This window comes from Aquarana catesbeiana, linkage group LG10, assembly GCF_042186555.1.
Source record: "Aquarana catesbeiana isolate 2022-GZ linkage group LG10, ASM4218655v1, whole genome shotgun sequence".
Taxonomy (NCBI): domain Eukaryota; kingdom Metazoa; phylum Chordata; class Amphibia; order Anura; family Ranidae; genus Aquarana; species Aquarana catesbeiana.
In genome coordinates, this window is record NC_133333.1 from 112,897,225 (window position 1) to 112,924,649 (window position 27,425).

General features: G+C 41.3%; 1 protein-coding gene across 1 annotated transcript in view; it reads right to left on the reverse strand.

Moving 5' to 3' along the window:
* The window catches only part of KMT2A (lysine methyltransferase 2A), a 286,124-nt gene that overhangs the window by 61,957 nt on the left and 196,742 nt on the right, over positions 1 to 27,425 (reverse strand). Inside the window, exons 27-29 of the mRNA XM_073602468.1 lie at positions 23,369 to 27,275; positions 11,146 to 11,223; positions 5,981 to 6,051 (exon numbers count right to left, since the gene is read on the reverse strand). Of these exons, the coding sequence (XP_073458569.1) occupies positions 5,981 to 6,051; positions 11,146 to 11,223; positions 23,369 to 27,275 (4,056 nt within the window). The remainder of the gene's footprint in view (positions 1 to 5,980; positions 6,052 to 11,145; positions 11,224 to 23,368; positions 27,276 to 27,425) is intronic.

Here is a 27,425-nt window from a genome sequence, read left to right on the forward strand (position 1 = left end):
TCAACACCACCTTATCCTGATGAAGAACCAGAAAAGTGCAGTCAACTCACAGACCCTGTCAAGGTAATGAACACCAAAAAGAATACATTGCATGTAATTAACAATAAAGGAATCTCTATGAGAGAATCAAAAAGCAAAAGTCTGAAAAACAGACAAGACTCACAGATAAGGTCCCACGGAGACAAGGGAGGCTGTATAGGCGGAATAATCTGTATGACACCCTGCACAATGGCTTTAACCAATGAATGAGACACGACAGGTCAAGGCCAATATTTGTCACTTGATGGTACTTAAAAAGCCAGAGACAATTCCACAATAGACTGAAGAAAAGCCAAAACTGTGCTCCACGACATACTGTTGGGAATAAAAATGATGTGCCTCACTGACCAAAAAAAAAAAAGCTTTCCATGTTTTCCTTCCTGGAGGAAGACTTTCTAGTCCTAATAAGGGTAGAAATTGCAGAGTCAGAAACACTCCTTTATCCCTTGGGGCTTGGGCTTCAACAGCCATGCTGTTAAAGCCAGCGACCATAAAGCAGGATAGAAGATGATTGGACCCTGCAACAACAAATCTGAACAATCTAGAAGAGCCCTCTGCTCATCTGTCAAGATATTTACAAGTTCAGCATACAATGTTCTTCTTGGCCAAACCACTGTGATGCGATTCAGCAGAATGAATCCCACCTTTTCCTGCGCAACAGATGAGGAAAAAGTGGAAGCGAAGGGATGGCATGGATCGGGGAAATTGGATCCCAAATATTCACCAGGGCATCCACTGGAAACCACAAAGAATCAGTGGTTTGGGACACAAACCTGTCCAGTTTGCCAATTAACCTGTCCCCCACTGCAAACAAATCTCTGAGAACACCTCCGAGTGAAGGGCTCATTCTCCACCTGTAAATTTTTTACCCCCGGAATGTGCATGGCAAATAGGGCTGGAACTTGATGTTGCATGCGAGACAAAATCAAGTCCACTTCTTCCTGAGCAGTGCAACTTCATGTCCCCTTTTTGATGGTTGATGTATGCCACAGCTGTGGAATCCTCAGACTTCACCCTGACAGAGAGAACCTGATAGCAGGCGAGAGTAGGGAAGCCAGCCGAATCGGCCAAAGTTTAGACAACTTTAGCTGCTCTGAAGACCACGTTCCCTGAACACAAAAAAAATTGCCAGCCCGGCAGGATATTATCTGTCACCAAGACCTTCCAATTCATCTAAAAGTATTTTGCAGTGTTCAGCACCTGCATTGATATCCACCATGCCAGCGCTGACCTGATCTTAGGGGTCAGATGCAAGATTTACAGACTCCTGATGTTTGTCCCGCAATGACAGGATATTGACCTAAAGAGTTCTGAAGTGAAACTGAGTATTTAGGGTTGCATAATAGGTGGCTACCATCTTCCTCAGTACTTTCACACATGCTCAAATCCAGGTCTTTTCCAACAACCTCAGAGACTCCACCTGGGCTCCAAGATTCAGGCATTTCCCCTAGGGAAGCAATACTTTCAACTTTTCCATGTCAAGTACTAATCACAAGTAGGGAACCAATGCCAACGTCTGAAGATTCTGCACCCAGCCGAACCACTCCAGTATTTGTACCATTGCTCCCTGAGGATCAAGTCATCCAGGTACCCCACCAAGGGAGTGGGGATAAACTGGGTCCTCAACAACTCAAGAGAACTTGAGCCAAAACCTTGGTAAACACCATGGGGCAATGGACAGGCGAAAAGGTAACGATAAACTGATAAGTGTGCTCCTCCACTGTGAATCGTTGGCGAGAACGGAAAATCGGGGTGTGTAGTTAGGCATCCTTGATATTCACTGAAGCCAGGAAGTCCTCCTGTTTAAGTGAAGCAATCACCAACTGGGTGGACTCCATCCTAAATGTTTGTACCTTCAAGAAATTGAAAGACTCTTGATATCCAGAATAGGCCACAACAAAAGTCATGAGACCTCTCCAGGGTGGAGAGCAGAAAAATTCCAGCTTGTAGCCTCTAAGCACCAAGTGGCAGACCCAGTTGCAAGGAGGTTTAGCCTCTGGAACTGAAGGACTTGGAGGTCCAATTCTTTTCTCAGAACCGGAATGTAGGCTTTTGCGGCACTTGTTTTTGACCTGTCACCTTTGTCTTCTTTAGGGGTAAAAGCATGAATTTACCCAGTCACCTTCTGGAAAAAGGCATCCAAAAGATGGTCTAAACAAGCGTTTGCCCTCAGCTTCTCGATTTGCTTCCTGCAAAGAAGTTCCGCTGACCAACATTTGAGTAATTGGATCCTTCTCACGTGGAAAGACGTTCCCACCCTTAAAAGCTGCCACATATAATCTTTCAAGACATCTACTGAGGGATGCAAGGCTCTCGAAAAATCTTGCAGAGGCTGCCAAATACCAGGATCCTCAAGGTCTGATGCTCTGGAACAGAGCATATACTTCAACCAGACATTTATGGCTCAGTGAACTCCCAATAAAGCCAACGCAGGCTGAGTCTATTAGAGAAAAGGATGTTTTAAAGAGGGCCTCTAACCCCACATGTGGCATCTTTAAAGACCGGAACCCTATTCACCCAGCCTATCGGTTCTCATTAAAATAGGAAATATCTGGGTCAACAGCTGAGAAACCCCATTTCTTGTTGAATTTCTTCTCCAGGGGCACTAGTAAGCAAAAAGGCTTAAGTGGTGAAAACGCATTCTAATGCCCCGTACACACGATCGGACTTTCCGTCAAGAAAAATGTGGAATTTTGTTCGAAAGTTGTTGGCTCCAACTTGTCTTGCATACACACGGTCACACAAATGTTGGCCAACAATTACGAACATAGTGACGTACAAGACGTATGGCGAGCCGATAAAAAGGCAGTTCAATAGTCATGTGATATCTCCATTACGAACGCTAGTTTTACAAGACCGAGCACTTCCGGCTCGTACTTGATTCCGAGCATGCGTGGACTTTTGTGCGACAGACTTGTCTACACACGATTGGAAAGTCTGACACCAAAAATGTGTTGGCGGAAAATTTGAGAACCTACTAGCCAACATATGTTGGCGTAAATTCCCACAATAAATGTTCGATGGAGCATAAAGACTTTCCGCCAACAAGCTCACATTCAACATTTGTTGTCGGAAAATCCAATCGTGTGCATGGGGCATTAGGGTGAGCCCAATCAACATATATCACTTCCTGTGAGTGAAGGGTGCACTGTAAAGGTCTTGGGGTTTTTAGTGGCCCCAAGACCCAAATCCAGTGCCTTTTATGGGAAGAGGATTCTGGCAGCAATAACTTCAGCTTACTCCACACCACATCTGCCAGAAAGCCCACTGTGGTCTTCTGTGTATGGACCATGAGAATCCTCCAGGGAGTAATAGTCCACAAAGGATTCCTGATCCTTAAGAGATTCCTCCTCTTTCTTAATATGAAGAGTTTCCAATGGCTCATCGTCTCTCAAATTGGGGGGAGGGGAAGGCAAGTGCTCACATTTGTGTCCCAGGCATTCCAAACCAGTGGAAAACATAGTTTAAAAAAAACCCTGAGAGTTAATCATGCAGCCCAGATATAGCTGCATAAAATGTATTTCTTGACAAATAAGGGATTCAGAGATAATTTGACCCTATGGGAAGCCATTGCAATACAATATTTTCAAGGTTTCCCCCCTACCCGATAAAGGGATTTGGAGCCCAACCATCATCAAACCACATTCACCACCTCTCTGCCTGTGTGAGGCCAAGGCTAGCTGAGGGTTAACCCCAAAAAGAAGCGACAACCCAGCTGAGAGTAGTGTCAGACTATGGCATGTCACTCCCAGAAAAGAAATCCCAATACTTGCTGTACCTGGCACTAATGTGCCTGCACATGATCGCCCAAGGTAATAGCATAACCTATGTAGTCATGAATATCAAGTCTTCTGCAGTACAATTATATATTTATATATATATATATACACACACATACACACACACAGTATCTCACAAAAGTGAGTACATCCCTCACATTTTTGTAAATATTTTATTATATCTTTTCAGGTGACATCACTGAAGAAATTACACTTTGCTACAATGTAAAGTGGTGAGTGTACTGCTTGTATAACAGTGTAAATTTGCCATCCCCTCAAAATAACTTAACACACAGCCATTAATGTCTTAACCGCTGGCAACAAAAGTGAGTACACCCCTAAGTGAAAATGTCCAAATTGGACCCAAAGTGTTAATATTTTGTGTGGCCACCATTATTTTCCAGAACTGCCTTAACCCTCTATGGCATGGAGTTCACCAGAGCTTCACAGGTTGCCACTGGAGTCCTCTTCCACTCCTCCATGATGACATCACAGAGCTGGTGAATGTTAGAGACCTTGCGCTCCTCCACCTTCCATTTGAGGATGCACCACAGATGCTCAAAAGGGTTTAGGTCTGGAGACATGCTTGGCCAGTCCTTCACCTTTACCCTCAGCTTCTTTAGCAAGACAGTGGTCGCCTTGGAGGTGTGTATGGGGTCGTTATGTGGGAATACTGCCCTGCAGCCCAGTCTCTGAAGGGAGGGGATCATGCTCTGCTTCAGTATGTCACAGTACATATTGGCATTCATGGTTCCCTCAGTGAACTGTAGCTCCCCAGTGCCGGCAGCACTCATGCAGCCCCAGACCATGACACTTCCATCACCATACTTGACTGTAGGCAAGACACACTTGGGAAAATGGCTAATTGGACCCAATTTGGACATTTTCACTTAGGGGCGTATTCACTTTTGTTGCCAGCGGTTTAGACATTAATGGCTGTGTTGAGTTATTTTGAGGGGACAGCAAATTTACACTGTTCTACAAGCTGTACACTCACTACTTTACACTGTAGCAAAGTGTCATTTCTTCAGTGTTGTCACATTAAAAGATATAATAAAATACTTACAAAAATGTGAGGGGTGTACTCACTTTTGTGAGATACTGTGTGTATGTATATATATATTCATATAATATATATATATATATATATATATATATATATATATATATATATATATTTTTTTTTTTTTTTTTTTTTTTTTTTCATTCAGATGCAGTGGAAAACAATTAAGCCAAGCTAGCCTGTGTAAGCTTGTTTTAAAGTGTATCTGATTAAAAAACAAAACATTTAACATACTGTAGCTTATCAGTCCTTAAATTTAAGGATGGATTCATTTTCTTTTTATTCAGGCTTTTCCCCCATTTTTTGTTAGCTGGCAGTACTGGGAATAGTACACTTACTGTCTTCATGTCTACTCGCCCCCCCAGTGTACCTTTGGAGCACTGATGTCTTCCTTTGTTCATCTCCTTTACATGATTACATTGTGGATTCATATAGCAACAGTAGTTTACACATTAAAGATAGGGTCCTTTCTGCATTCTGTTAAACTCACAGAAGTGACAATAACACTGCATTTCAGGCAAGATCAAAATGTCATTTCTGTACTTGCTGGAAATGCTCTTAGCATGAAAAGTGAAAATTAATGCAGCCACTACATCTATAGAAAACCTGCACCATATTGCATTTTTATTTTTGGTTTAGAGAAGACAAAACATATTACATAAAGCACTGTCCACCTAGGAAAGGGTATAGCCAAGTTGCATTTTTAAGAATGAACCATTCTTGCCACAGTACTCATCTTGTCACAGGCCCATATAATTAGACGTCTGAATTTTTGAGTACTGTGTCACATTATGATGGTAATAAAAAAAAAATGTGATCAAAGTCCGTCTATAGATTCCTTTTTTTTATGGATAGACAGAGGTTACATACTAGACAATCTTTCAAACATCCTTGATAACAGGTTTCAGATAACAAAACCCAAACCTGTAGGTAGGATACCTTTGTCAAAGGCAAAACTATATGTGGAAATATTTGAGTGATCAATGACCACAATGTAACCATAACAGCTAGTAAGATTACGCATTCCTGGTTTGTAGAAACATCTACTCATAGAACAAGCTGTTTCACAGGCATAATCTATAAGTAGAGAGATGCATACCATCCGGTTTTGTTTCTGGCCGACTCTGCTCCTTTGCTGACAGCTCTAGGTCTACTACAGCTGGTGATTGTCTACAAAAATTCAAAGAGAGAAAGAAAAAATTAAAAAAAAAAAAAAAAAGGATTGCTTTACTTCGACAATCATCCCCTAAAGGAAATTCCAAACCAGAAAAAAAATGAAAATAAACTTTTTTGCTATCAAGATGCATATCCACACCTAAACATACTCAAGTTTAAAGCGCACTTTTTAACTAACAGGTACATGCTAAAATGTAAATGCACATGGGACACCTGTATAGGTTTTCTGTGCATTCTGTACAGCCAGTCTTTTCTGTGCAGTCTGTACAGCCAGTCTTCGGTTTTACACACCTCTGCCACACTACATAGCCAGACAGGTGATGCACTTATTTTCTGGCACTTCATATCCATATCCATTCTTCATATGAAGTGAAGAAGAATCACTTCTGTCCAATTAGAAAGAAAAAGCCAGAAGCAGCGATCTTTCTGCTTTGGAAGATTCTAAGGCTCCAGCATGCTGTTCAGAAACAGGCATTACGCCCAAAAGCAAACATTTATTTTATTGCAGCTTACCAATTCTTAGAAGTGATGGCAGCACTCGTTTTCCTTTTTAGGCTTTCTTTCTTTTACACCCCAATTCCAAAAAAGTTAGGAAAAAAAATCTATATAAAATGCAATGATTTAAACCCATATTTTACTCACAATAGTAGATAGAAAGCATCTCAAATATTTAAACTGAGAGAATGTACCATTTTAAAGAAAAAAAAAGGTAATTTTGAAATTGATGGCAGAAATGTGTCTCAAAAAAGTTGGGACAAGGCCATATTTACCACAGTGTAGCATCCCCCTCTCTTTTTTTTTTTTTTTTTTTAACAACACTCTGTAAATATCTGGGATCAGAGGGGAACAGCTGCTGGAGTTTTGGGAGAATAATGTTGCCCTATTCTTGCCTGATATAGAATTCTAACTGCTCAACAGTCTTGGGTCTTAATTATTTATCGTTTCAAGATGACTCAAATTGGTGAAAGGTCTGGACTCCAGGAAGGACAGTTAAGCACTCAGACTCTTCTAAGCCACTCTGTTATCATAGATGAAGTATGTGGGTTTAGTGTTTTCCTGCTGAAAAATACAAGGCCTTCCCTGAAAAAGACGTTGTCTGGATGTGAGCATATGCTGCTTAAAAACCCAGATATATTTTTTGGAATTGATGGTGCCTTTCCAGATTCGAAAGCTGCTCATTGTCTATGCACTAATGCACTCACATACCATCAGAGATGTAGGTCTTTTTTAACCGAGTGCTGATAACAAGCACAAAGGTTCTTCTCCTTTTTCGTTCGGAGAACGCATTGCCCATAGCTTCCAAAAACAATGTCAAATTTTGATTTAACTGACCACAGAACAGTTTTCCACTTTTCAACAGACCATTTTAAATTAGCTTTGACTCAGGAGAAGATGGTGGCGTTTCTGGATATTGTTTCACATATGGCTTCTCTTCGTGAAAGAGCTTTAACTTGCATTTTTGGATGGCAAAAACCATGGGTATCCAATATTGAGTTTCAGCCTTGTCCCTGGCGCAGAGATTTCTCCAGATTCTCAGAATCTTTTGAGATTATGTACTGTAGATGAAGATATATTTAAAGTCTTTGAGATTTTACATTTAGGAACATTATTCTGAAACTGTTCGACAATTTTTAGATGCAGCTTCACAGATTAGTGAACCATTTTCCGATCTTCACTTCTGAGACACTGACTCTCTAAGTTGCTCTTTTATACACAATCATATTGCTTAACTACTGCCAATTAACCAAATTAGTTGCAAAATGTTCTTCCAGATCTTCCTTGTTAGCACCACTCGCTTTGCCAGCTCTTTGTTGCCCTGTCCCAACTTTTTTGAGTTGTATTGCTGCCATGAATTTCAAAATGACCTTATTTTTTTTCTTAAAATAGTACAATATTCATATATTTTCTATTGTTATTGTGAAAATGTGGTTTATTAGATTTGCAAATCATTACATTCTGTTTTTATGCAGATTTTACAGTGTCCCAACGTTTTTGAAATTGGGGTTATATTTTCATCTGGTGAGCTGGAGTTTGGCTTAAACTTTAGTGTATTTAAATCTGCTAGTGTATCTAACACTGCCCTCCACCCAGACGAAAAATTCTGCTATCCAAAGGTATCTCAGTTGCTCCTTCATCCACAGTGTAGGCACCCTAATACAGTGTCTTACTGGCCAGATCACCAGGTGAAAACAGAGGGAAAAATTCTAAAAAAAGGAAATGAATGAAGCCACCTTATCCAATGATTGGTTTGTATATAACATTTTTGTTTTTTGGGTTTAATACCTTAATAAATTAAGTGGCTGCTTGTGGCCAGCTAACATGCCGCCATTGTTGCTCTGCATACACAAGAGTTATTAACCAAACTTCAGCTAGACCTTATCCTAATAGCTTAAAAGTCATGTTTTGCTTTTGCATTTCAAGGGCATGATTTCCCCCCTCCCTAGCACTAGTAACATGCCCATCTTCAAAACATAAATAGCTTGAAAGGAGCAGCACAAACAGCCAGATTGGATTTGATCACTTTTCTCTTGCATATACAATTAATATGACGACTAACCTGATGCTTTCACTTTCTTCCTGTAACTGTTATGCATAATATGTATCTATTGTGACCTCTTTGGCCTCCCATGAGCGACACCTGAGTATAATTAGTGATAGTTTAATGTTTACACCTAAATGGCGATACCCTTTTTCTGCTTTTTAGAATATCCATGTGCCTTGTTACACCTTGTATCATGGGGGAAAATAAGACCCCATTCTTTTTCAATTGTGCCTGTGATCACTGGTTTCAAGTTCATGTGCTTTTGGGATCCTTGCACACCCGCAACTGTATTAGCCCATTATGGGCCCAATCACTTCATTAAAAGAAATAAAAAACATAAGCTCATACTACAATTCTGTGGATGAGGAGAAATTAAAAGTGTGTTTATATATGTGTGTTTACTACTATAAATTTTTAAAGTAGGTAAAAGTCAAGTTTCTGTTTAAACCTCTTGGGGTAATATTGTTTATTGTGTGAATCTAAAATACTAATTGTTCACATAATTTCTTTAACAGGTCCCTGCATTCAAATGGGAAGACAACGTGTTGCATAGAAAAAGGAGACATCAAGCCATTTAACCCATGGTTTGAGGCTCAGGCAATCAACTACATGACTATCAAATGTTCTAGATACATAATGTGGGCTACCAGGTGTGCAACTTATTTATAAGCCAAGTCTGGAAGTTTTCCTTACTAGCTCTGAGAAAGCTGGTACATCGCTGCAATACTTTGGCAGATGACACAGATCTACTGAGGTGGTGTTTGGTCAGCAACTTTCAGGGTTACCAAACCAACAGTGACAGTGTTCTTAGTAGCCAGAGCTGGATGCTGACATATACATTTGAACTGCTCACAAAATGCTTTGACCTTGAAGTCTGTGCTATATGACAAAGTTGCATGGATCTGTGATTCTATAAATGTTTTTCTTGCCAAAAAGGTAGCTGTCTGTCAGTTTCATACCATAATCCCTCTTCCATCCACCCACGCTCTCCTCTGGTTTCCCCTGCCAAAACCCCTTTGTTGAAGTTTTCAAAGTGTTTTAAACTCAGAGACATTATTTATATAACAATGCCACATAGACCCCATGCAACATACAATCCCATGTACTATAAGTTTCCTTAACGTATAACTAAAGGCAAAACTTTTTTTTTTTTGTTTCAGTTGGAGTGGAGAGGGATTAGAAGCCCTGTCAGTTTTTACTGCTGACTGTGCCCCCGTTAAAGTATAAGTTCACTTACCTTACACTGAACCCCATCCCTCCTGCTCCCGCTGTACCAGATCCCCCGCTGTCAAGACACCAAAAAACGATTCAGCAGTGCAGGGATTTGAAAACCTCCTGGCTTTCTCTCCTGTCCTCACAGCACTGACAGGACAGGTTAGATGGATTTAGCAACGTCCATGTGACGGTGCTGACCAATTGCCTCTTGTCCATACATGCTGAGAGGTAAGGACAGGAGATTAAGCCAGAGGATTTCAAATCACCAAACCGTTGAAGCAGCGTCCCGAAGCGTGACAGCGGGGTGCGGGTTGCAGGACACTGGTACAGCGGGACAGTGGGGGATGGGGAGGGGGTCCAGTGTAAGGTCAACTTACAGATTTCCTTTAAAGTAATACTAAAGTCATTTTTTTTTTCGTGTTTCAAAATAACAAACATGTTATACTTACCTGCTCTGTGAAGTGGTTTTGCGCAGAGCAGTCCAGATCCTCGTCTTCTGTGCTTCTGGCCCCCCCCTCCTGTTGCGTGCCCCCACAGCAAGCGGCTTGCTATGGAGGCAACCGAGCCAAGCTGCAGCTCCATGTCTCCATTCAGACACGAAATGGCTAGGCCCTGCCCCCTCTTCTCTCCTCATTGGCTCACTGAATTTGATTGACAGCAGCGGAGGCCAATGGTGCTCCGCTGCTGTCTTAGCCAATCAGGAGGCAGAGTGCTCGGCACCTGAGTCTCTCGTTAAACATTCACTGGATAGAGATGGGCTCAGGTAAGTATTAGGGGGGCTGGGGAAGCTGTTGCACACAGGTTTTTTATCTTCATGCATATGCATGAAGATAAAAAAACCTTCTACCTTTACAACCACTTTAAGATTCACCTCTCGATTTGTCCTTTTTACCATTAGCATTGAAAGTAAAGAAAATCCCACATTTTGGGCTGTCCCTAGAAAAGTAATAGAGGGGAAATCTTCCAATGGGGATACTTATTCTGGTGACTTGGGGGTCCCCTTAATTACCAGGGATTTCCTCTCACTTCCAGTTTGGCTATGGGACAGAAAATGAAAGGAAATCTCCAAAATAGGACACAGATGGTGGAAAAAAAAATCTGACAAGGGGTTATATCCCTCCCTCACTCACTTAAACAAAAGTTTTGCCTATAGTTCTATTTTAAACATGCATATACAGTTCCTTTCTTATATATGGCATATTTCTTTTTGTACTTACTACTTGTTCAAGGAATAAAACAAAAACAAATGAAAAAAAAAAAAACAAGATGATTACACTTGAAAAAAAGAGACTAGTGAAACCTAGTACAACTCATTTAGTTCCAGTTCTCACCCTACTGTCTTCTCGGTCACAGTCACTTGTGAAGATCCTGTCTTTACATTACAGCCATCAGTTTTAGATGTGCTCTTTCTAAAATGACAATAAAATGACAAAAAATGTCTTTACTTTCTTAGTGAAGAAAGAAGTAGCATATACAATAACATTTTCCTTATCTAGGTTTTAAAATTACTAAAAAATTATAGAGAATCTTTAAATTTAATCCATCGGGAACATGATCTATAAGGATGCCCAAACCTCCTTAATTCACCAGTTTTACTTCCACCTATTTAGTGTATACAAGTTTTAAAGTAAACCTGCAAACAGACTATGCACACTAAAATATTCAGAACAAGCAGTAAAAGCATTAAAACAAGCCCTCACCTTTGCAGGTATAGGCATCAAGGAGAAATAAATCATCAAATTTCACTACAGAGGTACATTGTTAGGTTGAAAAAAAAAAGTCACAAGCCCTTCTAGCTCGAATAAGAGAAACTACGGTAATTGAATTAAAAACTAAATTAAAAAAATAAAAACTCCATATACAGAACGCCTATAACCATAGTTGAACCAGAGGGAGGTAAAAACCTCTTTAAAGTATGATCCAAATTGTTCCAGTGGTGGGAAAAAAAAACACTCCTCACCAATCCCCCAAGCCAATTGGTTATTCACTGGTTTAACAAAATCTGGTGTATATAAATGTTAATTTTCACGTATTTTATGTGCATTTTGGAATATATCCGGCTCTTTCTTCAAAAGAACAGACCAAAACTAGTTTTTCACTTCTTCACATTTTCACTGTCTATATCATGAAGAAGCCTTGCACAGGTGATGGCTACCATGCTACCACCTTGTGTGTGAGAGTAAAGAGACAAATGCCTAATGAATTCAAGCAGCAGTTTCAAAGTGCAAAGAGAACCAAGTTCAGATCCCACATTCATATGAGAACCAACAGTGGGACCTACATGAGGAGGTTCCTGCAAAAAGTTCTCAATCACAGAATGAAAGGATAATGGCCTTTGGAATCAGATAGCAAGAAAAGAAACCCAACCCTGAATAGTGCTGAGAAGCAAACACTGGTCCAGACTCTCCCATTGAAAGGAGAGGATTCATTTTCCAAAATTTCCCAACCCCAGAACTTATACAAGGTGAAGTATACCTCATGTGTATTGATAAATCTTGCAAGGAGCAAACTTCCTAGCTTTAAACATTGGGAATTGGGAATCCACATGCCTCCTTCTCAGAACCTGGATTTCAAAAGCCATGCCATAAAAGCCAGTAATTCTGAAAGAGGATTGTAAATCAGTCCTTGAATTGGTGTTGGAGTGAAACTGGGCAAATAGGACTGCCTCAGAGGAGGCTACCATCAGACCCAGAACTCCCGACTACTTTTGTATGAATGACGCCTGTACTTAAAGTGGTTGTAAACCCAAAAAAACCCAAAAAACCCTGCAAGACAAAGGCATAATGAGCTAGTATGTACCGCATACTAACTCATTATGAAATACCTTAGATCGAAGCTGTTGCAGCGGCCCCGCACACCGCTGTGACCGGAGACATGTCTCCCAGAGTTATTTGCAGGTTCGCGGGCCCAAGCGATGCGATTGGCCCGAGCCACGATGACGTCACTCCCGCGCATGCATGCGGAAGCTGCCGGTCACGGCACAGCTGCTGAAGAAACGTCATGAGTGGCTTACCTAGAGGTACAGTAAATATCTCCTAAACATGCCCCCGCACACTGCGTTCTCACTAGACGGCGTGCCATCCATTGATAAAGCCATGCCGATGGCATAATTCCCGTGCACATTGAAGGAGTGACGTCATCACGGCTCAGCCAGTCAAACAGCCAAAGCCCGCAAACCCAGAAGGAAAACTGGGGGAAGATGGAAGCCCTGTCAGCAGTGACAGCGCACCACTGGAGGGCTTCATTTTAAGGGAAGTCTTTCATAATGTGCAATGCAATGCATACTAGCATATTATGCTATTATCCTGCAGGGGACCATTTTGTTGGAATTTTTTTTTTTTTTTTTGGGCGGTTTACTACCGCTTTAGGAGCATGAGTATGTGAGCAGAGAGTTTAAGGTTTCTCCCGGGGCTGAAAAACTCAGGCCTGATCTGTGTTTAGGACTAGACCTAGATACTTCAAGTGATAAGTCGGTCCCAGCATTGATTTTTGAAGGTTCAGAAGCCATCCAAACTAGGGCCGAAACAACTAATCGATTAATCGACAACTAATCGATTATGAAATTAATCGATTACTATTTTCATAATCGATTAATCGGCCAGTAACATAATGGGGTTAAAAAAGCTAAAAATTAGCCCTATATAGTACAAAAAGAGAAAACAATCTCTACTGTAAATATTACTTTCACTGTTGCACAGTAAAAAAACAAAGGGCTAATTTTTTTTTTTTTTTTTTTACTCCATTATGTTACTAAATGTCTTAGGCCTGGTTCTCACCCATGTGTTTTTTTGGTGCTTTTTGCAGAAATGCACTACAGTTCATTTAACGTTCACATCTATGCTTTTTTCAGCTGCTGTGTATTTGGAAAGGGTGCTTTTTGGTTCAATATACTTCAATGGAGAAGCTGCAGAAAAGCATGTAATATTACAGTTCTGTTTGAAAATCTGCAAAACAGTCTATAATTTTTTTTTCTTTAAATAAAAAAATTTGATCTGAGTCTGATGATATTTACCAGATTCAACCTCTAATAGAGTATATCTCTTCTGTCTGTTATTCTCAGAGAGATTAAAGATTTTACTCCCTAACCAAACAGTTGGTTATTTATATTTACCCCTGCGTATAAAGATATTTAGGAATAAATTGCCTTTTTTTAAACTTTACATATTAACTAAATTATACACTACACTTTTTTTTAAGGTTATTAACCGATTAATCGAAACAATAATCGGCCAACTAATCGATAATGAAAATAATTGTTAGTTGCAGCCCTAATCCAAACTATAGTAATGTTGGGACAATCAAGGACACATTGTCTGACAGAATCTGCACCAACTGTTCCCTACAACAGAAGGTCATCTAAATATCCCACAGTGGGAGGATGTCACAAGAGCATAGCATGGCTAGCAGCTTGGTGCACACCCAATGAGCAAAAGATACGGTGTCTAACAGACCCCAGATCTTTAAATAAAGGACCTGTCATGGCCCATGCTATCACAAGGGATGTTGTTCATGCCTTGGAAAAGCAAATAAAAAAATAAAAAAAAAGTGTTTTTTTTTTTTTTTTATTTTAAATTTTAAAAAATTGTTTAAAGCACCCTTGTCCCCTTGTGCTGGCACAAATGTGAACGCATGCATCAGTCCTACATGCAAATATACACGGCGACTGCACCACACATGTGAGGTATCTTGACGAATGTCAGAGTGAGAGCAATAATTCTAGTACCAGACTTTCCATGTAACTCTAAACTGATAAGAACTTTTAAATCGTCACCTATAGAAATTTTTAGCTACCATAGTTTTGCGCCATTCAACGCGAATCGTGCAACAGTGTGCTAATCTATTTATAGCAACCTCCACGACACACACTTCTATCTCTGGGCTGGGGGGGCTTGTCAAAAGTTGATGGCTGATAAAAGAGGAAAGGAGCAGGACAGAGATAGGAGACTAATTGCTTTGAAGAGAGATAACAAAACACTACAGCTGTAGGTGCCCAGCTCAAAATTTCATGAATCGGGTTTATATCCACTTTAAGGCGTCAGCATGCCAAGACGTTTTGGACAATTTCATGCTCCCAACTTTGTGGGAACAGTTTGGGGATGGCCCCTTCCTGTTCCAACATGACTGTGCTCCAGTGCACAAAGAAAGGTCTCTAAAGACATGGATGAGCAAGTTTGAGGTGGAGGAACTTGACTGGCATGCAGGACCAAGCCCTCATTACTACATCCTGGTGAAGTAAGAAAGTGCAGCCAACTCAAAGACCCTGTGAGTAGGTCTTTGCAGGTAATGGCAATCAAAAAGACAACCTTGGGCATAGGGAGCAACTAGGGAATCTCTCCAAAAGAGCTCTGCAAAATAGGCAAGACTATGTTAAGATCCCATGGAAACAAAGAGGGCCACATAAGTGGAATAACCCATGTGACACCCTGTACAAAAGTTTTTTACCAAGGAACAGGATGTGACTGGTCTCTGAAACAGAACCACCAAGGCAATTACCTGTCCTTTGATGGTATCTAAAGCCAGAGACATCTCCACACCAGACTGGAGAAAAGCCAAAATGCGTGCCACAACCTAATGTCCATGATAAAACTTATGAGCCTCACACAAGGCCAAAAAGGCTTTCCATAAGGTGATGCACTCATCTAGAAATTAGCTTTCATATCTTGAGGAGGGGAGAGATTACAGAGTCAGAAACATCCCCATCTTTCAGGACTTGGGCTTCAACCTCAATGCCGTCAAAGCAGATGACTGTACAGCAGGATGGAGTATCCTATGGCTCAGCAAATTTGGTAAATCGCATCTTGTCTGCCAAGAGTGTTACGATGTCCACAAAAGATGTTCTTAGCTAAGAAGATGCAGCCCTCCATGTTTCTTATGTGCAACAGACAAGCTGCAGTGGAGAGAAAGCACAGATCAGGTAAAACCGATCCAAAAGAGTCACCATCAGGACAAATACCGCAAAACCCTTTGAGACATATCTGCCCAGTTTATTGTTAACTGGGCACCAAAAAAATCCATATCTGGCTTTCCCTAGTGGTACCTTGAGGTACAACAATAATCCAATCTAGAAAAAAGTCCAATAAACTTATGTTCTCAAACACAAAAAAACAAACAAAAAAAAAAGAGAGAAAAGAAAAAGAAAATTTCGGGGTCACCCATTCACTTCTTTAGGTGAAAGGTGTCTGTTAAGTATACAGAGTTAAGGCTGGCCCCTTCACCCCTCCGGTAAACAAAAACACTCAGTAGTATGATGTGCGGGGTCTTAGGACACAGGAAGTCTTTTTTATTGCTGGCACTATAAAATATAATAGATACCTCCCCAACATTCCTCCTGAGGAGGTGGGTGGGTGTCCATGAAACGCATCAAGGTGCTCTGGGCTCAATGTTGTTTGACATCTATAACTTTAACCCATTCTATATTTACTACTCTATACCTATGCTAATTTGGAAGGTTTTCAAACTGTTTCACTTTGTTCCATATGTATGGTAACATTTTATATACTTTTTAAATCTTTTTCATATTTGATAAGCTATATAGTACTTTCAGCAATATTTTCTGGTTTGGATTATTATTGTAACTTAAAATGAGAAGTATTGTCAAAGCTCTTTTGGCAATACTTCTCTGCTGTGGGTCAGAGAAGTGCACTTATGTCAGAATCCGCCCAGATCCTTGACTGGCAGCTGGCTCAGCATTTCAATGCCCAGCTGAGAGCCTGAGCCAGCTGTTCCTTCCCCCTCCACAGTCTGGTGCTCCAATGAGCGCTGATGGGGGAGAGCAGAGACTGACAGACACTGCTCTGATCTCAGAGCAGAATCAAGAGCTGAGCGGTCAGCGATCTTTGATCTCCCACTGCTCACTGAAGAGAGACAGTTGCAGTTAGGGATGGGCGAACGATTCGGCCCGAGCATAAGTTCGGGACGAATTTTGGTTGTTCGGCGAACACCAAACAATATGCGGTGTTCAGGGCAAATTCAAAAGCCGCCGGAACACCGTTAAAGTTTATGGGACACTAACATTAAAAATCAAAAGTGCTAATTTTAAAGTCTTATATGCAAGTTATTTTCATAAAAAGTGTTTGGAGACCTGGGTCCTGCTCCAGGGGACATGTATCAATGCAAAATTTTTTTTTTTAAACGGCTGTTTTTTCGGGAGCAGTGATTTTTTTAATGCTTAAAGTGAAACAATAAAAATGAAATATTCCTTTAAATATATGCCTGGGGGTGTCTATAGTATGCCTGTAAAGTGGCGCATTTTTCCCGTGTTTAGAACAGTACCACAGCAAAATTATATTTCTAAAGAAAAAATTGTCAATTAAAACTGATCGCGGCTGTAATGAATTTTCGGGTCTCGGCAATATAGATAAAACTCATTGAAAAAAACGGCATGGGTTCCCCCTCAAGTCCATTACCAGGCCCTTTGGGTCTGGCATGAATATTGAAGGGAACCCTGAACCAAAAATTAAAAAAAAAATTGCATGCCGTCCTCCCAAAATCCATACCAGGCCCTTCAGGTCTGGTATGTAAATTAAGGGGAACCCTGCGCCAAATTAAAAAAAAAAATAGCAAAGGGGTCCCCCCCAAAATCCATACCAGACCTGATTTTAGGGGAACCCTGCACCAGAATTTAAAAAAAAAAAAAAAAAGGCATAGAGGTACCCCCCAAAATCCATACCAGACCCTTATCCTTATCCAGACCCTTATCCATGTGGTCTGACCCCAAAGCACCTTGTCCCCATGTTGATGGGGACAAGGGCCTCGTCCCCACAACCCTTGCCCGGTGGATGTGGGGGTATGCGGGTGGGGGGCTCATCGGAATCTGGAAGCCCCCTGATCCCGGCCCCTCCCCTATGTGAATTGGTAACAGGGTATTGTTCTAAACACAGGAAAACTGCGCCACTTTACTATAGACACCCCCCAGGCACGATATTTAAAGGAATATTTAATTTTTATTGTTTCACTTTAAGCATTATTAAAATCACTGCTCCCAAAAAAAGTCAGTTTTTAAAACTTTTTTTTGCATTGATACATGTCCCCTGGGGCAGGACTCGGGTCCCCAAACACTTTTTATGACAATAACTTGCATATAAGCCTTTAAAATTAGCACTTTTGATTTTTCATGTTCATGTCTCATAGACTTTGACGGTGTTTGTGTGTCCTTTCAAATTTTTTGCCCGTTAGGATGTTCTGGAGCAAACCGAACTGAGGGGTGTTCGGCTAATCCTTAGTTGCAGTATTGAATAAATGCTGAAGCCATCTAGGCATGTATGTTTATTTTTATTTTTTTATTCCCGTGCTTCTCTTTAAAAAGTCCCATTTGATTTGCTTTTTAGTATGTAGTCATGGATATTTCTTTTTGTCTTGTAATGTACGATTAAAGTGTTACTAAACCCAGGATCCTGCACTCACTATATCTGGTCTCCCACAGTACACAGAACATGGAAATGCAATTAAAGAAGAGGAATTGATTGCACACTTGAATCCAAAGGATGCTGCTAAAGTTTTCTTTATTGTCATAAGCCAGACAAACTTGCAAGAATGTATAGTTGACGCGTTTGAAACGCGTCAACTATACATTCTTGCAAGTCTGTCTGGCTTATGACAATGAAGAAAACTTTAGCAGCATCCTTTGGATTCAAGTGTGCAATCAATTCCTCTTCTTCTTTATACTACCGACAGTGGTGAAACAGGATTAGCACCTTGAACGTGTATGTATGTGCGCCCTTGTTTGTTTCATGGAAATTTAATTATTTTAGTAAATACAGTGCCTTGAAAAAGTATTCATACCCCTTGAAATGTTCCACATTTTGTCATGTTACAACCAAAAACGTAAATGTATTTTATTGGGATTTTTTTTGTGATAGACCAACACAAAGTGGCACATAATTGTCAAGTGGAAGGAAAATGATAAATGGTTTTAAACATCTTTTACTAAATTGTGAAAAGTGTGGCATGCATTTTCACCCCCCCCCCTAGTCAATACCTTGTAGAACCACCTTTCTCTGCAATTACAGCTGCAAGTCTTTTTGGGTATGTCTCTACCAGCTTTGCACATCTAGAGAGGGAAATGTTCCATTGTAGCTCTGGCTGTATGTTTAGGGTCGTTGTCCTGCTGGAAGGTGAACCTCCGCCCCAGTCTCAAGTCTTTTGCAGACTCTAATGCCATGTATACATGACCGGACTTTCCGACCGGTATGGTCCGACGGAACGAATCCGTCGGACAATCCGACCATGTGTGGGCTTCAGCGGACCTTCAGCGGACTTTTTTAGATATTTGTAAAAAAAATTGAAAACCATTTATCATTTTCCTTCCACTTCACAATTATGTGCCACTTTGTGTTGGTCCATTACATAAAATCCCAATAAAATACATTTACGTTTTTGGTTGTAACATGACAAAATGTGGAAAATTTCAAGGGGTATGAATAATTTTTCAAGGCGCTATATAAACTGCTAAATATATTTTCTCCTCAGCAGTATATAGCAGTCCTGTGATTTCTGGTGAAGCTTGTAGGAGGTGTTTTCATACTGCACTGAGCTTTCCTATGAGGCTCCATGACTCCAGACCCTCTGTCTGGACAGTGCTGATTGGCGGATCACATGCACTCTCCCAAGAAATCTCTAGCAATACACACCAAACTGAGCATGTGCAGCCTGACTCCAAAGGCTCTATCTAACTCGGACTTGTTTTGGAGTCAGTGGAAGAAGGTTAGAATCTGTGCATACAGGATAAAGCAGCCTTTTTACACAATGCAGAAGATTAACCCCTTAGGTTCCACGGTGAGTATAACAAGCATGTTTTACTGCACATACAGACTGATTTTACTGTTGTGGGTTTAGTAACACTTTAAGGGGAAAAAAAACAATAAATAGGCAGAATTGTAGGAAGATTGTGGTTTTAATGAATTGTCTTGCAACAAGGTTTGTTTAACTGCTTCCCGACCAGCCACCGGAGTTATACTGCGGCAGGTTGGCTCCCCTAGGCAAACCGTGGTAGCCATGCGTCGGCGGCTTTAAGACCACTAGGTCTGCTGGCACCTGCGATCGCTCAACACAGACAGAACGGAGGTCTGTCAATGTAAATAGACAGATCTCCATTATGTAAGGGGTGAGGAGACGGATCAGTTGTTTCTAATGCTTAGGAACAACAATCTATCTCCTCTCCCAGGCAGTCCCATCCCCCCACAGTTTGAAACACCTCCCTAGGACACACTTAACCCCTTGATTGCCCCCTAATGTTAACCCCTTCCCTGTTAGTGACATTTATACAGTAATCAATGGCTATTTGTAGCTCTGATCACTGTATTGGTGTCATTGGTCCCAAAAAAAGTGTTAAAAGTGCCCGATCTGTCTGCCGCAATGTCGTAGTCCCGATAAAAAACACCGCCATTACTAGTAAAAAAAAATAAAAATAAAAATGCCATAAATCTATCCCCTATTTTGTAGACGCTATAACTTTTGCACAAACCAATCAATATACGCTTATTGCGATTTTTTTACCAAAAAAAGTAGAAGATTACATATTGGCCTAAACCGAGGAAGAAATTTGTTTTTTTTTTAAAAATTGGAGGATATTTATTATAGCAATATGTAAAAATTATTGTTTTTTTTTTTTTTTTTCAAAATTGTCACTCTTTTTTTGTTTATAGCGTAAAAAATAAAAATCACAGAGGTGATCAAATACCACCAAAAGAAAGCTCTATTTGTGAGAAAAAAAAAGGACGTCAAATTTGTTTTTGTACAACATCTCATGACCACGCAATTGTCAGTTAAAGCGATGCAGTGCCGTCTTCCGGGGCTTAAGTGGTTAACTGCAATACATTAATGTGCTCACTGAAAATACACTGTGCTACAAAGTACTAAGGGAATACGAAGGCGGACTCTGCTGACTTCTCCTAAAAATACTAGTTGCCTGGCTGTCATGCTTAACCATTTGCTTCATTAATTTCTGATGCAGCAGCCTGCAACAAGTATGCAGATCAGGAGTTGACCTCCCTCTTGACTTTCTAACATGCATGACAATTCTAGGTCAGTGACTATATACAGTGGGTACAAAAAATAATCACTACCCCCCCCCCCCCTAAAATGACCACATTTTGTTACTTTGCAGTCTGAAATGAAGACAGACACCGTTTTTTTTTAACCAGCTGTATTTACTCAGTACAACTTATAACACCCAAGTGAAAGATATAACACGATGTCGGGAAAAAAAAAAATCAAAAACAGAATCACCCCCCCCCCCTTCCTAAAAATTACTTGTAAACTCAATCAGGTGTAGCTAATCACCTTCTCAAGGGCACGCAAAGCAATTTGACATTCAACTGCGATCAGCTGTGGTCATTTTAATTAGCTCAGCATGAAAAGAGCTTTCCTGGAGCATTTCAGTCCCTGATGGTGCCACTGAAGCAATCAACTATGGGTGGCAAGGCACTGTCAAAAGATCTTTGGGATAAAGTTGTGAACAGACACAAGTCAGGAAATGGATACAAATTTTTTTTCAAAAGGTGATATCAATGCCTAGAAGCACAGTGAAATCTATTATTAAAGCGGAACTTCAGTCATTTTTTTCATCTTTCCATCTATTAAATATCTGCCCTTGTTATTTTAACTTTTGATAGTAAAACATTTTTTTTTCTGCCAGTAAATACCTTATACAGCCCACTTCCTGTTTCTTGTCTGGTAAAAAGCCTAGGCTTATGACATCATTCACAGCTCTCTCTCACTCTCCTGAGTTTGCCAGGAAGAGAGAGAGAGGGGATGAGTCATAAGAGGGCCAATGAGAGCTGCAGAGCTGGAGGTGTGCCCCTGTGTGTCTGTGTAAATCCAGGAAGTGAACAGGTTGCAGCCAGATTCAGTGGAGGGAGATTTCTGCAGCATATTTGGCAAGTACAGAATCACAGTATATATAAAATAATATGCAAAGTAATTGGAGGGAAGCTTCAGAATGGCAAAGATGTTTTTGTTACAAATTATCTGAGCAGACTGCAGTTCCTCTTTAAGAAGTGGAAGGTATTTGGTACAACACAGACTCTGCGTCGCTCCAAACTGGATACAAGAGCCTGTAGGAAACTGATCAGAGAGGCTACCAAGGGGCCTACAGCAACTCTGAAGCAGTTGCAGGAATTTATGAAAAAAAAGAGTGGTCATTGTGAGCATGTGACAACAATATTGCAAATTCTCCACAAATGTGGCTTGTATGGGAGGGTTGCAAGAAAAAAAAAACAACATTACTCAAGAAAGGCCACGTGCAGTCACAACTGAGCTTTGCCAAAACGCACCTTGAAGATTCTGAGGCCACATGGAAAAAGGTGTTCTGGTCAGATGAGACTAAAATTTAATTATCTGGCCTCAACACTAAATGATATGTCTGGTGGGAATCCAATACAGCTCACCATCCAAATCACATTATTTCTATAGTAAAGCAAGGAGGTGGCAATATACTATTATGGTGGCGTTTCTCTGCAGCAGGGACTGGAACACTTGTCAGGATAGAAGGAAAACTGGATGGGGCAAAATACCATTAAATTCCTGAAGAAAATCTGCTGTCCTCTGCCAGAAAGTCGTCAATGGGAAGAAGGTTTACCTTCCAAAAGGACAATGACCCAAGAACAGCAAAAATGACCACGCAGTGGTTGAAGGAGAAAGGCGAATGTTCTTGCATGGCCTAGTCAAAGCCCAGACTTAAAGCGGAGTTCCACCCAAAAGTGGAACATCCACTCATTTGTCTCCTCTCCCCCTCCGGTGCCACAATTAGCACCTTTTGGGGGGGGCGGGGGACAAGATATCTGTCTTTGACAGGTATCCTGTTCCCGCTTCCGGGCGGTCCGTTGCCGTGGCCTGTGACATCACCGCAGGGCTCCCTCCTCCTCTCCCTGTAGCTGGGCCAGCAGGAGAGATGAGCGGGTCTTTGCGCACGCGCAGTAGGGTTCACGGCGCACCAGACACCCGCAATGGAGGCGGCAGCACCTGACAGCTGATGGAAACATCAGCTGCGGTGCCGACATCGCTGGACTCCAGGACAGGTAAGTGACCTATTGTTAAAAGCCAGCAGCTGCATTATGTTTAATTTTTTTTTTTTTTTTGGCGGAACACCGCTTTAAACCCCATTGAAAATCTGTGGTATGACTTTAAGACTGCAGTACAAAAACGATCACCATTAAATGTAACTGAACTTGAGCAGTTCTGCAAAGAATTTTGGGCAAATATTGCAAAGTCTAGATATGCAAAGTTAGTAGAGACATAACCCAACAGACTAAAGGCTGCAATAAAGCAAAAGGTTGTTTAGCAAAATACTGCCATAAGGAAGGTGATCCTTTTTCCAACTCTGTGCTGCTGTTTTCAATTATTTTTTTCTGACAGGTTGGTGTTATATCTTTTACTTGGATGTTATAGGTTGCACTGAGTAAATACAGCTGGATAAAACAAAGTGTGTGTCTTCAGTTTAGGCTGCAAAGCAACAAAATGTGGTTCTTTTCTATACCCACTGTATTAATGGTATCACAAGTAAACTTGAGCCTGAGCAAAGCTTAAAAAGAGGAGGCAAAAAAACCCAGAACGTACCCTGAGGAGAACGAACCAGACTGCTTGCCACCTTGATTCTCATCCTGTACTGTAGCTGGGCTCTGTCTGGAATGTGAAGTCTTGAGTTTTTTCTTAGTTATCTTGTCCACACCTGTAGTCTGCCTTTTTCCCTTACTTTTTGTCTTCTGGATAGTTGCAGCTGTTCTAAGCATGCTAGTAGCTGAAGTGGTGTTTGTGGAGATTATTCTTCCTTCTGAGTCAGGCGGTGGCTGCACAGAAGAGGACCTGTGATCTGAACTACCAGTGAGATCGGGAAGAATTGGAGTCCTGATAAGTCTGTTCATGTTATGAGCAACTGGAAATAGGCAGTCAGGATCATTCACTGTCTGGGCCAGTGTCATAGCCACAGGATGGGATGTGGGCACTACACATATGCTAGAGGTAGTTGCCATAGCCCCTGCAGTTGGCCCCTGGGAGAAAATCCCAGAGCCTGGAGGCAGAGTCACGTGATTGTCCTGTATACCCAAACTCTGTGAATTTGTCTTGATTAAAAAGTTACTGACTGGTCCAATTTCTGAAGGACCCAAAATGCCTGAACTAGTTAGAGTGACATGACCAGTGACTGGAGGAGCTGTGGCAGTAGTCTTCATAGACACAACATTTAGAACTGGTGAGCCAGTAGCAATTGCAGGCATTTTACTTGTAAGCTGCCCAGGATCCAATCCAATAATACCAGGTACAGTTTCGCCAGAGTTTGACGGTACCCCACTTTGTGGAAGCAGTGGAGTCTGATCAAAGTACATAACTCCAGACTTGGATCGCTTAATAATATTAGGTATATTGCGATGAGGTCCAGTATTTCCGAGGCTGCCGAGGTCAATCAAATTAGGGTGCGTCGGTAAACTACCAGCAAGTTGCGGAGCAGAGAAGTTAATAAGTGTCATGTTAGAAATCACTTCAGGAGCATGCCTCAATCCTGGGCTAACAGAAGGTGCCAACTTTTTGTTTTTCTTAGACTGTAAGCGAGAAATCTGTCTTTTCTTGTTCATACCAGCAGATTGAGCATTTGAAGAACGGCTCAATTCTGCTCTCTGACTGGATTCTGAAACTAGAAGTTGGGGGTCAGATGAGGGCTGAACTCCAATAAGAAGACCTGGAGGCTGATTAGTGAGACTAGGCAAGAATGTAGTTTGTGGAGCAGCAGGAAATGATTGCAAGTGTGGGTGGTGAGGCACTGGGAGAAGACCCTTGCTGACAGGTGGAAATGTTGAGGTTAATGAAGGGCTCAAATTAGTGGCTAAAGTCAGTCCTCCTCCGACAGAACTTAACACTGGTACATCCCCATCAAGGCGACTCGAGCCAGAAGGTACAGACGATGTAAGTTGAATTTTTTGTGTAACAGTACCAGTCAAAGGCTGTAAGACATACAGAGGTTGCATATTCTGATTAACAACTACTAACTTTTCTGCAGTGGATTTAAGGTGAGCTGAAGTGCTCTGTACAGCACTAGTCGACATCTGAGATGTGCCTGGGCTTTCCGATTTGTTTGGAATGTACTTTTGGTTTTGAACTGGCACGGTGGGTGACACTGGAACTTGCAAATTTGGGGTACCACTATTTCGTCTTAGTTCCTGATTTCCTGAATGATCTACCTGTGCGCATGGTGGGCTGGAAATATGTTCTGGTTCCATACGTCCTGCCATGTATCTATCTGTAGTTATGTGACCCTCTGCTGTCCTGTCTACACTCTGCGATAATAGAGATGAATCTCGCTCACCAGGTGCCACAGGCTTTTCTGTAACAGTCACCCTCTTCCTGCTCGTTTCTGATGGTGGCATGGACATTAAGGAACGTTCATTTGGGGACAACTGGGATTCTGGGATTCCACCTAATCTGTTATGGTTCTGGCTAGGAAGAGCTGGGCTACGAGTAGTGAGCACAGAAAGGTCAGAAGGCAGCTCTAGTGGTAGTTCAAATTGCTCCTCTGCAGACATTGCTGATGTCACAGCACCATCTACTGGCTCGGATGATGGAAGCTGCTGTGTGAATACCTCAAACAAGCCCATATCTTTCCCACGGTTGTTATCTAATCCTAAACCATCTCCCAGTGTTAGTAATTCAGAGGAAGAGGACTCTGGGCTTTCTCCTAGTGCTTGCATGGATGGAGTATTCTTCAGCACAAAATCCATAATGTCAATAGGAAGAATATTTCCACAGTCATCGCTATTGTTATTGTCAGAATCAGATTTCAGCAGCTCTGAATTAAATGTGTCCAAGATATTTTTGTCGGCTCCATGACTTCGTCGTGAAGCTTCCAAGCTCAGCTGTGGCTCTAGTGTATCTTGCTTTACAGTATTACAATTGTCCATTTTGGTGTCAGAAGCCTTGCTGCCTTTACCAGCATGAACTTTTCCTATTTGTTCTTCTGACGCAGCCAGCTTTTCTGCTCCATTTTGTTTATTTGCCCTTTTCCCAGAGTGGCTAGATTTTCCTGTGGTGGTACTGATGCTGGCATCACTTTCTGTCCCATCATCAACACCATCAAGTTGGGCTATTCTATGACGGTCTCCTTCATCTCTGAATAGGGAACGCACTGTTAGTCTTTCATCCCCAGATGCAGAAACTACAGTCCTAGAAAAGTTGTAGTAATAAGCATCATCTTCTTCAGATGAACTTAAGTCATCAGCACCATCCACTTGACCTTCAGCTGATCTTTTTCCACGCTTCTTTCCTGGAGTGCTGCTGCTAAATGGAAGGTCTTCCTCACCATAAGAACGTACACCATACAAGGGGGTTAATCCAAAGAACATGTTAGAGCGGGCTCTTGCACTCCTCCTTGGATAGCGCCTTTTATATGAGCTGCCTTCTTGGGTTTTAGTTCCATCTTGGAGAAGTATGTTTGAGTCCTGTGGGTAAGCAGTTCCATCCTGATTCTCAGAGTCCATGTTGGAGCTAGTATGGTTTGTACCTAGTTCTCCTGTGCCTTCAGGGCTATTTTGGGACTTCACAGCATCAGAAAGCTCTGTAATCCTGCCAGGAGACAATGCTTGTTGGTCTAAATTTCTAGAACTTGAGTAGTCACCACTTGATGACTCTAACTGTGAAGCCACTGCACTGTGCACAGTGGTCTCTGTTTTGTTGTGTGAACGCCCTTTGAAACCGACAGTCTCCGACTTTGAATGTTTCCCATTAGTATCTGCTTGAACTTGGCTCTCCCCTGATGAGTGTTCAGAGTCAGAAACAGATTTACCCAGAGATTTTTCTTGAGCATGGTCCTTTACCAGACTCTTTGACTTTGGCAGTTTTTCTTTGGTCACTGAAACAGGTATAGGAGTTTCTTTGACTTCTTCAAGGAAAACCGTCTTCTCTGTGAGAGAAAATATTACATGCTGATCCTTTTCCCTTTTTATTGCCCTATTTTGCTGAGGAGCAGAAGTAGTTTTGGAAGTTAACACAAATGATGCTGCATCTTTTCCAGTACCAGATCTGCTTGTGCTAAAATCGGGGATAGATATATCTTGTGGTTGATGTGTTTTAGGGCTTTGGTTGATAGCAGGATCATAATTTCTGTGAGCAGCTGACTTCGCCTTTTCAACTTTGGGAGTTATGACCTTTACATTTAAGTCTGAGGAGCTAGGTTGCCGTGTTTCCAATTGTTTGTCCCCCTTTTCCATTGAAATTCCATGGCCATCAATTGATGAGTAACTGTTCTGAAGAGGAGCTGAAGATGCTCCGCCTGACTCCATATTGTTAGATTTGTGGTCTGTAATAGTATCTGCAATAGGTAGTTTAGTCTTTGTAGTGTCAGTCTGAGAGGGAGAAATCAAACGTTGCTTCTGAAGTTGTGGTACTGAAGAGACACTATGCCTACATGAGCCTATGCTACGAAATCCAGATGATAGCAAAGGATCCCCAACAGTCACAATTTCATGTGTAACAGGGCTACCTGTAAGTAAACAGAAACATATTGTAAAGTGCGTAAGTGGCCATTTTCTGCTGGTATTAATTAAATTATTAAGGACTTCCAGAAGGTGGTAATTAATAACTGTTTATGCCAATAAATGTGTTAAGTTTGTAGTATTGTAGAATCCTTAAA